Consider the following 12,216-nt stretch of genomic DNA (forward strand, 5'->3'; position numbering starts at 1 on the left):
TAGAGTAGGTCAACTAAGAGGTATAGGCTATCCTTTAGATCTTCGTCTCCTTTATATAGTACAACTAGCCTAAATACCTTCTAGTCTATCAATTTGCGTTTAACAATAGGGACTTGTCTATAACTAGGGTAAGCCTGAACTATCTCCTCTATAGGTTCGATATAAGCCCTATACAACTTATCACGATCTCGATAGCGCCTATAGCGACCTTAGAGGGCTATACTACTAGGTTCCTCTACTATTTGAAGGAGGGAATAGAGTAGACCTAAGTAGCTATCGTATATATATAGTAGTAGCAGTAGACGAATATAAACTGCTCTCGCCGCCTAGCTAAGAGGTTTAAGGTAGGGGACAAGGTATAGCTCTCTCTATATAATATAAAGACGAACTGCCCTAATAAGAAACTTAACTAGCTAAATGCTAAGTATAAAGTAGTTGTAGTACCTACCCCTTTAACGATAATGTTCAATATACTAAGTGGTCTATACCTGACCTTCTATATCGATTTAGTTAAGTAAATAGCCTCTAATCCGCTCTCTTTATAGAAAGTTATAGATAAGCGGCTAGACCCTATATAGGTTATATCGGAGGAGGGTATTCCTTAGTAGGAGTATAGGGTAGAGGCGATCCTTAAAGCTTAGAACGCTAGGGGGAAGGGAAACAACTATGACGTATACGTTAAGTAGGTAGGTTACAATAAACCAATGTAGGAGCCTCTAAAGAACTTCTTAGATACTACTATACTTAACGAGTTTAAATAGGAATAGGGAGACGTATAATACAACGATAGGCTAGCGTCGAACCGAAAGAGGAAGGGAAAACGTAATATTTATATATAGACTACCCTATAAGAAACGACAACGACAAAATGAATATAGCTCAATAGTACTACTAGGCGTATAGTTACTTCGATATATCCGGCTACAGCCTTATTATAAAAAGACGATAAAAGAAATATAAATGTAGGGAGATCCTAACGCGTTAACTAAGTCTACTTCCTCAAATATAGGTAGTTCTCTAGCCTTACCTTGGCGTCAACCCTATAGTACCGTGGGATACCTAGGTATAAGTTGATAGGAGGCAAGGTCGGTAGCCAACGTATAACCTGCTCTAGGATCTCCGAGGTAGGACGAGGGCGGATATTAAAATTGCTATAACTACTCTAGTCGATAGGTTAGTTCGATAGAGGATCGAGGTATAGGATAAAACGGGGACAAGGCTATAATAGGAGATAGAGCCGTCTCTAGCTCTACTCTATAGCCTTTTCGTCTCTAGATAGTACTAGGTCGCTAATAGGCAAATACGTAGTACCCTTATCCAACGATGAGAACACCTCTATAATTGGCTGTCTATTAGACCCGCTAGGGGTTTAGGGAAGAGGATTAGTGTATTTGCAACGGACGTATACGAGGTCCTTAGTAGGCGAAGACGAGTAGCGCTAGGGATATAGGGCGAAGAGGACTAGGGCAATGTCGCGCCTAGTGGAAGTCGAACCGTAGCTGCCCTATAGAGAGGGGCTAGACTATAGCGAACTTAAAATATAGTCGATAAGACGGTTGTTAGTGTTAACAATAGTTGTAATAGCGTTGACTAGGTAGTGTATTTCGTACTAATAGGCTTCTTTATTACTTATTAAGCGATAAGTTAAGCGGATAGCTAGCTGAGTAGAGGTGTTTAGGGAGAAAGTGGGCAAATTATAGGGCACTAAGGCCCTATAGTAGCTTAGCGTAGTAGGGAAGGCAACTAGGGTCTAAGGGACAGTGTAAGTCGGGGTCTATTTAATAGTAGATAGAGGAAGTAGTGCTAGCTAAGTAGGGATATAGTACGCCTATACGTTGTTAAAAGTAGTTTAGAAAGACTAAGCTAGCTTTTGGAATTTACGTTTAAGGACTATATAGTAGGTAGGCTATAAGCTCGTCTTCTTCTAAGCGGGGGTCTCGATAGCCTAGCCTATATTGTATATCCTAAGAATTTTCTTTAGACTAGACTAAAGGTAGAGGTTTATTGCCTATAATATAGAGTCCTATTTATATATTGTATAGGCCTTGTAATATTCCTTATAGGATTTGCTATAGCTAGGGGTATATTCGACCTTAGTACTACTAAGGAGGCGAGCAATGTACTATATATAGAACTCTCCCTTGTCGAAGAGTAGTTCGTTTTCCTCGTTATCGGAGTCTCCTTTAACAATGAACCCGCTAATCGATAGTTTATCATTCTTCTAGCGATTGTTTCGGTTCTATAACATCGTAGTTAATAAACAACTTAGGTCTATAACGAGATTACCTTAAAGGCATTTACATTGCGGTCTTCGTTATTATCGCTACTAGGATAGTGGCCTACGCCCCTACCTCTAAGAGTAGTAGTAGCGACTAACATTTTAGTAATCCTATATATAAACGCGATAAGTAAGTTTTAGGAACTGTATCGCTATTAGGGCGAGGGACAAAAAGACTTTGGCTAGAGCTAAGGTAGAAATGAGTAGTACGCTCGAAGATATAGACAGATACGTAGAGAGAATATAGGAGGAGGGGAACGTATACAAGATAGGATAGGGGGACGTTGTCGGCGTACGAAGAGGGAAGAAACTAGATCGTAAGAGAGGAGGGGGATATATACGTTGAGTATAAAAGGGAAACGTAAGAAAGTCGGGTTGTACAAGAAAAGGGGCTTTTAATAGCGACGAGCGGGGTCGAATCGTATATAATCAGTAGGTATACCCGATATAGCGTAGTTGCTCTGTATAAACGTGTAAGGAGAGGAGGGGGCTAATTAGCGGCTTGCCAAGGCGATATAAATAAATAACTCGAGCCTAGGCAGTAGGACGGCTACGAATAGTAAGATCTTAGTAGGCAACTACCCTGAACTTGACTACGCCGATGCTCAATATAGCGTCGTATATGCCTCAACTCGACCGCCTAGCGGGGCAGGGGGGGTATATTATAGACCAGGCTGTACCCGGGCTAGGTATATAGGGGCTGTGCCCAGGATCCGTAGCGGCCCCGGGGCGAACCCGTAGCGGGCCTGCCTCGCGCCTAGAATAACGTTGGCCCGAACCTACTCCCCAAGCCCCTGAAAACTCTGTGTACGAGGACTGTAGCCTATACTTCTCCTTTTCCTTTCCTTAAGGTAGTTGAATAGAACATCGTGCGCTTATCTGCAGACGCTATAAGGCCAGTACGTTATACTAAGCCTACGAAGTATATATAGGACCTACTGAAGTTTAAAGTATATAGCAATCTATAATAACAATAGGATATTAACGTTGATATACCTATAGACGGTCTATAATATCCACTTGTAGATAGATCTTTATAACCTAGATAAGTACTATAATATTAACTTCGACTATACGACTAACTTTGAATCTCTATTGATATAAATTATAGGCAACGATCCTAATAACGGTGAATACAAGTATTGCAATAAAGGTCTAGGCCTATATATAAACTACGTTGTATTATAGGATAATATAGGTAATAGCTACTACGCTAGCTACTACTATAATTTAGGTAGCACTAGGTGTAGCTATTTCAAGGGAAGTAGTAAGTATAGTCCTTCTAATATATTTATAATATACTTTGTAGCTAATATATATATAACAGAGTTAGAGATACTTTATAAACGTTGTATTACAAAGGATCTAACCCCTCCCTCTCCCTCTCTACCCCCCCTTAGCCAACACCTAAGCTATATAAGTATTATACTACGTCTATAAAGTATAAGTCGGAGCTCGAAGTAGTTATCTCCTCTAAACGTTTACGCTCTACAATAGACGTATTATCTTCTATTAGCTTCTAGTAGTTCAACGACCTATATATACTTTTATAGCCTGCTCCCTATACAATAGTAGCTTCTGCTATATACCCTATTCTAAGAGATAAATTTGTACCCCCTATCTATAATAGTCGTTATAGGGCTAGAGAGAAGGCTATACGCCTATTAAATAACGACCTTACTACGTCTACCTATTATAGCTCGCGTTACCTAAGAGAGGATAGACGCTACGCTATATATAGCGAACTTACAAGCCCTATTAAATATATCAACTACTATATCAAGTTTATTCGTAAGCTCTTTCTATACCTATCTACGAAAGAAGAGTAGACCTTTATAGAGGCTTTTAGAGATATAGCTAACCTACTTGATATATTTATAGCGGATAAACTATAGAGGAAGGAGATATAATTAAGGAACATAAGTTATAACGAACCTACTTAATAGGTCTATAAAGAATATATTATAGAGGAGAGAAATATATTTACTAGCTATAGGTACAAAGCATTATATACCTAGAGCGTAAGATCTAGAATAGCGTTATATATATAGAATATAGGAATCTAGAATAGCGTTATATACCTTAGCTACAATAGCGTTATATACCTAGACTATAGGAATTTGAAATAGCGTTTAATATAGGTACAAAGCATTAGTTAGTATATAGTATACCTCGACTACGATAATCTACAATAGCGTTTAACAACTATATTATAATATTAGTACCTCTAGGTATACAATGTTTATAAGCTTCCTACCCTACGCCCCTAAATCCAATAAATATATATAAACATTATAAACATCTATAACCTAAGATATAGCTATATAAAATTGGCTATAAGAAAATATAGGCTTTTAAGAATCGATACCAATATAAGAAAAAGACTGCCCCTAAGACTTATTAATAGTTATTACAAAGTAGAGGCGAACTAGAAACTGCCTACGAATAATAATATAAGGAAAGTCCTCCTCTAAAGAACTTAACTTAATCTTTAGAATTATCTACAACTGCCTAGCAAAGTTACCTATTAAGATTCGCCCTTTAATAACGGACAAAGCAAGCCGAGTTACAACTAGCTAAGTCTTGTTATAGAGCCTATTGCTAGGGTCAAGGTTTTAAAGTAAAAGAATAGAGGCTCTAACCTTTAAGGTTAGGATAGTAGGTAGAATAGAAGTAAAGTCTAAGGAAAATAAAAAATTAGGAGACAATATAGGAGCGTTAAGATCCTTGCTATTAGAAGGGTTTTCTACTTCGTTGATAGAGAGATATTGAGTTTCCTAACCTAGAACTAAAGAAATAATAACTACGTTGATAGAACTTATAGTCGCGTTGCAAAGGCAAAGAATCGCTTAGCTTATAAACATTGTCGAGTCCATTGTAGTACGTTTAAGTAAGTATATAGGATAGACCTAATTAACTAACTACTCCTATATAGAACAGAGTGTAAAGGGGGGGAGGGGATCAATAGAGCTATAGAAGTAAGGATTATAACTTAGATCCTATAACCAACTTATAAAAGTATAATTGTTAGTATTAGCTCCTTATACTCGTATATTCTCTATTAATCTCTAGACCTATAGCTAAGGCTAAATAGGCAAGTTCTATAGATAGGCTTAAACAATATAATACCTATTACTATTGCGAATAATAGGCAGGATTTATATAAAGTCCCCCCCTAATATAATTGGAACTTCTTTAAAGAGGCTATTGTAGTTGTAAATATCTTATAATATATGATCTATAGCTTTAAAGCAGTAGTAGTGCTATATTGGAACCTTATCCTAGATAATAAGCTTAGTATATTGTAAAAGAGTTGTAAGCTAAATGTTCTTCTAGACTATATAAGTGCTAGCGTCTATAATGTCGATTAGAATCTTGAAACGGCTATAAGAAGTACGGCTACTATTGAGAAGGAGAGCTACAATACTAGAAGAAGCAACGTAAAGGACGATATACCTTTGTAAACGGAAGAAAGAAAAGAGACAACGATATAAAAAGGTTTTACTAGTCCTACTAGCGCCTTAGATAAAAAAATAGGCTATTTTAGAGTGTAAGTCGACTATAGCTATAATCTCTATAAAGAGAGCTACTTAGCTAGCGTTTAACTAAGATCGAATACTTATAAAGAGGGCCTCCTACTATTGACGGTTGTAACTAAGCTCTATCTATAATAGAGGGTTCTACTCTATATCCTCCTAGCGATAACGAATAGCTAGTAAATTAAAGTTGGCTAAACACTTATCGTTATTAGCTAGTAGCTAATTTAATAAAAAGAGCCTAAAGTCGAAATATAGTTCTTCCAAGTCTAGTAGGACATCTACAATACGCTTAAAGCGGTATAGAAGATCGTTGTAAAAGGAATTACAAAACTGTAACTATAGCGCTACTAGGTCTATAATATCACTAGTAAAGAGGTCAATAGTAAAAAGCTTACGAAGGGTATACCCTATTTGCCAATTTATAGCCTTATCGAAATATATAATCTAGCTCTAGTTAGAGTCGAGCAAGCTAGCTACAACGTATATAGTTTGAAAGGTAGGATATTCGTGGCTATTTATAGTCTATAAATAGGTAAACGACTAAGTACTAGGGACTAAATAAAGAAGAAGACGAAGAAAATACCGCTTACCTATAGTAGGAGGAACGTAGTATATACGTCTAATAGCAGTGCTATAGATATAGGGCTTCTACTCCTATAATCGCTTGTCCTAGACGAAGTGTAAAGGAAAATCAATATAGAGGATATTATAAGTATCTTTATAGGCTATGTTATAAGCAAAGAATGCTTCTAGCTCTATAGTCCTATGTTTCAACGCTTTTGTAAGCTCCTTAGGAGTGCTATCTACCTAGAAAACAATATATTGCTAATGCTCAAGATGGACTAGAAGGCGATAAATAGGGGGGAACTTACGATAGGTATAAAATTCAAAGAGCTATACAACTGTCTCTACTAGGCTAATATACCGACATTGTAAATAGGTATTAACCTCGTTGAGCTAGTTACTTATAGAGAGTTGAACTATCGACTAATTAGTCCTTTTATAAATATACTTATATATATATTTGATAGACTTTATAGATATATAAATCTCTATATTAATATAGGCAACGTATTTATAAAAGAGGTAAAGGTTATAAGGTATAACCTAATGGTTATTAAGTTATATCTTATAGCTATTGACCTTATAAATAACTGTTTGCCTAGTGTCTCAACGGCAATAGATAGGATACCTATTTTCTAGGATAATAGTCTCCTCTGTAAACGCCTTTAGAAAGCGCTTTAAACAGCTTATAACCCCTATATAAGAGTTATAAACTATATAAAGAGAGGTAGGGTTATTAAAATTATATAGCCTATAAATTATATTGCTTATAATAATAGCTTGCAACTGGCTATTAGGATCCTCTGCCTCCGTTAGAAGCTTAGCCTAGATAATGTGGTCGACGTTGATAGACGTAAGAAACAGACGTATAGACTTTTACAAAAGGAAAAGCAAGATATAACGGTATAGGAGCCTACACTTCTAATATTCAATAGTCTAAACAATGCTTATAAACTCGCTAAATAGGTTGCTATATTAAAGCTTATAAAGGATAGCTTAATACTTAAACTTAAAAATATAGCTAATAATATTAAAGTAGTCTACTATAGTCTAGCCTAGAAGAAGCTTTTGCTAGATCTCTATCTAGTTTAGGTTGGCTATAACTATAATAAATAATATAGGATGACCTAGTTTATAGACGATAGCTATTAAATCTTAATAGTACTAAGCAATAAAGCGTAGACCCCTAATATAGCTTATAAACAAGACAATTCGCTACCTAAGCTTATAAGCATTGCTATTACCTAGCTATAGCTAGTCCTATACTCCTTAGTACAGTTCTATATATAGTTCCTTCTAGTTATTATAAATCCAATATAGCTTTTACTAATCGCTTATAGCCTAGAGGTCTACTAAGAACTGCTAGAACAACTGGTAAAAAAGGAAAGGCGTTTAGCTATAACCTATATAAAGATATAATAGGTATCGATACCATTGCCTAAACTCAATACTTAGTTGAGTATAGCTCTACCTTTGGCCATTATAGAGCTATAAGCCCTAGTAAAAGCTAGGATCTCCGAATAGAAACATTAAAGGATAGGCCAATAGGAGATAAGCAAGGTAATATAGATAAATATAGTGCTAGGCCTATATAGAGCCGTCGTCTAAACAGTGTATAAGGACGATATTACGAAAATTAGATCCTAAATTCTCCTCTAGAATAAGAATAGCTATCTCATCTACTATTAGCAGATTCTTATAGCGACGGTTATAACTATAGCTATAGTCTATAACTAAATGTAACTAAGGTATAATCGTAACTTACGATATAGCTAAGCTTTAAAGAAAGCGCTCCCTTATAGTTAAGTAGATATAAATAAAGGGGTTATATCGATAGAGAAAGTCTATAAAGTATAATATAAAATTATAATTAGAGTCTATAAAGAAGAAAGTTCGATATACAATAGTAGCTTATAGATTATAAAAAAAAAGCTAAATATATCAAGGAGGCTCTTTAGGCACCTCTATAAAAGGGCTAGCAATATAATATAGGGCGCTATAGATTTAAAAATCTATAGGCCTACTATCGTAAACGTTGTAAGTAGTTTAATTTATAGAAACGGAAGTGAATATAAAAGCTAAGTTATAATAACGAAGATTATTATAAAAATAGGACCCCTAAGGATCTTATATATACAATAGGTAGTTAAAGAAGTCTAGAAGGTAGCGGCTTAGTAAGAAAGAAACATTGCCCTATAGGCAATAGGAGCTAAATATAGGATTTATAGCTATAGAATTCTATACTATAGAAGAGTATTAGCTAAGGAAGAAGATATAATAGATATATAAATATACGCTAAGACGCTTATCTATCTAATATAATATACTACACTTAGTATATTCGACGTCCATTGGCCTAAGATTATACAATACAACGATTATACCGCCTATATAGACATTAGTAATATATAATAACGTAGGATAGTAGAGTAGGATTATAAAAGTTATATAACCTATAAGAGGTAGCTAACTAGTAGGAACTATAGGATCGAGAGGTAGGAGGAGCTTAGAAGGGTTAAGAGTACGAGTATAGCTATACCTATATCTACGACTACTATTGTAAAAGATATATATAGTATAAGGAGCGCTATTACGACAGGTCTAAAAGTCTAATAGCGGCTTATATATATAGCAACGGTTATAGAACGTAGACTAAGAGGCAAGAAGTCGGCGAAGAGGAGGTATATTGAGTTACAAAGTATAGTAGATCTAAAGAAGTATAGTAGAAGTAGAAGAAGCTATAAATAATAATAGAAAAGGGAGAAGAAGAGAGAGTAGAAAATTTTATATACCTAGAAAAGGGGGAATATCTAAAAAAGGGGAAGCCAAGCTTTTTCTATAAAATTTGTATATCTAAAAAGGGGGCTTATATATCCGAAAAGGGGTAAGCGAGGCAGGGGGGAAAAAACGCTAATAGACCTATACCCTACACCTATTATCTGTTAATAGATATAGAAGATAGAGAGCAATAACAATTAGTTAAGGGAGACCCCTGTTTTGTAGCTTGAATGACTATCGCCTTATGGCAAAATTGAGGGCCGTTGTGTAGTATATATATTAGACTCCAGGCCCGCACGGCCCTGTCCCCGCCTCCTCCGCTAGGTCACACAGATGCGTCGCCTCCTGCACCATCATGTCGCGACACCCACCCGTCGCCGTCACCCTCAGCCCCATCCTCTCCCCAGGTGCCCTCTGCCTCCAACAAGCTCACCTCGTTCACATCCAACTTCCCCCCTCCTGCGGCACCTTATAGAGCGTATGCAACGGGCTAACCGAATCCATCGCCCACACGACCACGCGCTGCGCGGGTTAAAGTTGGGACAGAACCAAAAGAAGAACAGCGAGATGGTTCGAGATTGGGTAGGGGCCTGGTTTTCTCGGTCGAAGGAAGCATTTCGGAACGAAGTTCCTGCAGGCAATTGCAGGCAAATGATCCTTTCGGAGCGAAAGTTGCTCCAGGCAAAGAACGAGAAACGGGTTGATTTGTCATCGCAATGCCAAAGGAAAAGAAGAAGCCTCCGATAGGCTGTCTTCTAAGAAAAAGAGCAAGGCGTTCTGTTCGAAAGACCAACACTGAAACGACAAAAATCCAATAATTACCCCCTCCCCAAGGACTGGACCTCACCCTCCAGAGAATCAAGTCTGGTCCTCAATAGTTCCTCCAAGATTCCTCAAAGCCATTCCTAACTGCCATGGAGACTGTTCTAGTGGTCGGAGCAACCGGAAACATCAGCGTCTCAGCCGTCACCGGGGCTCTCCGCGCTGGGCGAAGAGTCCTCGCAGTTGTCCGGAACCAAGAATCAGCGAACAAACTCGTTAAATATATTGGGACCTCAGAGGGGATTACCTTCGCCGTAGCCGACGTCCTTTCGGACACAGGCGTACGGGGCGTTGTTGACCAAGTCCGAGCGGGAAAACTGCCGGCTTTCCAGCATGTGTACTCCTGTGGTTGGTTGCCACTCCCTTGGCCAGTCAGCATCCGATCCTGATATACATCAAGTCGGGGGCGAATATACGACGACTCCCCTGCAGGAGATCACCACCAGCAGGCTACGATACAACTTCAATGTCTCCTTCGAGGCCAATTTCTGTAAGGCACTTGCAATGCTCCCGCGCCCCATAGACCCGACACACTTCTGACAAGAAGACGCGCAATCGCCTATCGGGATACCATCGGCTACCTCCTCGAACAGAACCACCCAGCGAGCACCTGGACTCTTTGCACCGGGTCGCAGGGCGATGTGGCAACCCACCCGATTCCGGCCATGACGCAGGGCGCCCTGTTCTCCATGGCCACGGCCGCGTGCCGCGAGAACGCGAACACAAACGTCCGCTTCAACGAGGTCTACCTGATGTTCCGCGTCGAAGTGGACGAAGTTGCTGCCCGGAATGGGACCACGCGCGCCTCGGACTTTGCGCACGTCTATGAGGGAATCTTGGCCAATTCTGAGATCCGCAGTTCGCGCGTTCGGGTCGACACTGTTGATGCTATCAAGAATCTGAAGTATGAGAGGAAGTTCTGAGCAGGTCAGATGTGCTACTTGCGAGAAGAGGCCTGCGGGCTTCCATCGACACGGTCGAGTCCGTCTGGCGTTTATTGGACGAGGGGTTGGGAGCCCGCTTTGCGGGCTGTGGCCACCTTCTTTTTGACGGGCATTTCTTGGCTGTGCTGCACCTTTCCACAACAACCCACGTTCTCGACGTTTCATTATCTCATGAGTCGCTTACAGTTACAACTGGTTACCTGCCTATGTGATGCCCACACTGTGCCTCCGTTGCCCTCAATGTTTGTGCGGTGCCTGCGGTACCTATGCTGCTGATGCACCTGGTGCCCCCAGCTCCTGCGTAGTGCCGGCGTTGTGCCCCTGGTGCTGCCTGCGGTATTCCCTCCGTACGGCTCCCCCTAGTTGCCTACCTGCGTACGGCTGTGTACGGCTCCCCCAGTTCCACAATGCGGGCGCGTGGCCTACGAGGTAGGCGCGTAGAAAAAAAGAGGCAAACAAAACACCTGGGAAAGGAGATGACGATTTAGCCGTACGCCAATGGGAGTGAAAGGAACAATCACTAACAGCTATATACCCTACACCTGTTATTTGTTAGCAGTCAGCCTGAGTGTTTACACACCTTAGTGTGTGCTTACGGAGCTGCAGTCTTTTCGGCATTATCCGAAGACACAGGGGATCCTATTGCAGTATGAACTATGACGGATAAGAGCGTTGGATTGGGATAACGTTATTTCTGCTGACAGACAGACTCTTCCCAAAGTCGGATTGCACGGGCAGTTTCTGCTATTGCACCTTATCCCGAGTAAGGCACTGAGCCGACCCTGAAGAGTGCATCTCGCACAGCAGGCCCCTGAAGTTTTAAATACTTGCAGCTCTGCCCGCTAGCGGACAATGTGGGCGGCTACCGGACAATGTGGGGGGCTGCTGGGCAATGTGGGTGGCGACTGGTCAATGTGGGTTGCTACCGGACAATGTGGGTACCATTAGAACTGGTGTCGAGGAGGACTGGCAATCCGAATGCAGGATTACTCATCATAGCACCTCCTCTCCTTCCGTCAGATCAGTAATCCCCCCAGCGCCGTGAGAAGAAAAAAAAAACAAATAAAATAAAACAAAATAAATAAACAGAGAGGAGGGGGTGGGAAGGAAATGAAGGAAGAGAGCTTGGGAGCGCGGGGAGGAGGCCCGGACTTACCTGGCAAAAATGCACCCGACACTCCGACGGTAGGTGGCACACGGATTGCCGCGGTCGCTATTGGGCAAGTGTCACGCTTGGTTGCCATATTGTATGTTGGTGTGATCGAGTTGAGTGGCCGTACAAGCCGAATGC

General features: G+C 40.0%; 1 protein-coding gene across 1 annotated transcript; it reads left to right on the forward strand.

The window, feature by feature from the left end:
* Positions 1-10,073: 10,073 nt before the first annotated feature.
* On the forward strand, positions 10,074-10,904 carry THITE_2147423 (uncharacterized protein; the record flags this gene model as incomplete). The annotated part of the gene is made up of 3 exons (XM_003656923.1): positions 10,074-10,329; positions 10,382-10,471; positions 10,585-10,904. The coding sequence occupies 3 exons, from the start codon at positions 10,074-10,076 to the stop codon at positions 10,902-10,904; spliced, it is 666 nt and encodes a 221-aa protein (XP_003656971.1).
* Between the last annotated feature and the right edge of the window lie 1,312 nt (positions 10,905-12,216).

The sequence above is a fragment of the Thermothielavioides terrestris genome, chromosome 5 (assembly GCF_000226115.1).
Source record: "Thermothielavioides terrestris NRRL 8126 chromosome 5, complete sequence".
Taxonomy (NCBI): domain Eukaryota; kingdom Fungi; phylum Ascomycota; class Sordariomycetes; order Sordariales; family Chaetomiaceae; genus Thermothielavioides; species Thermothielavioides terrestris.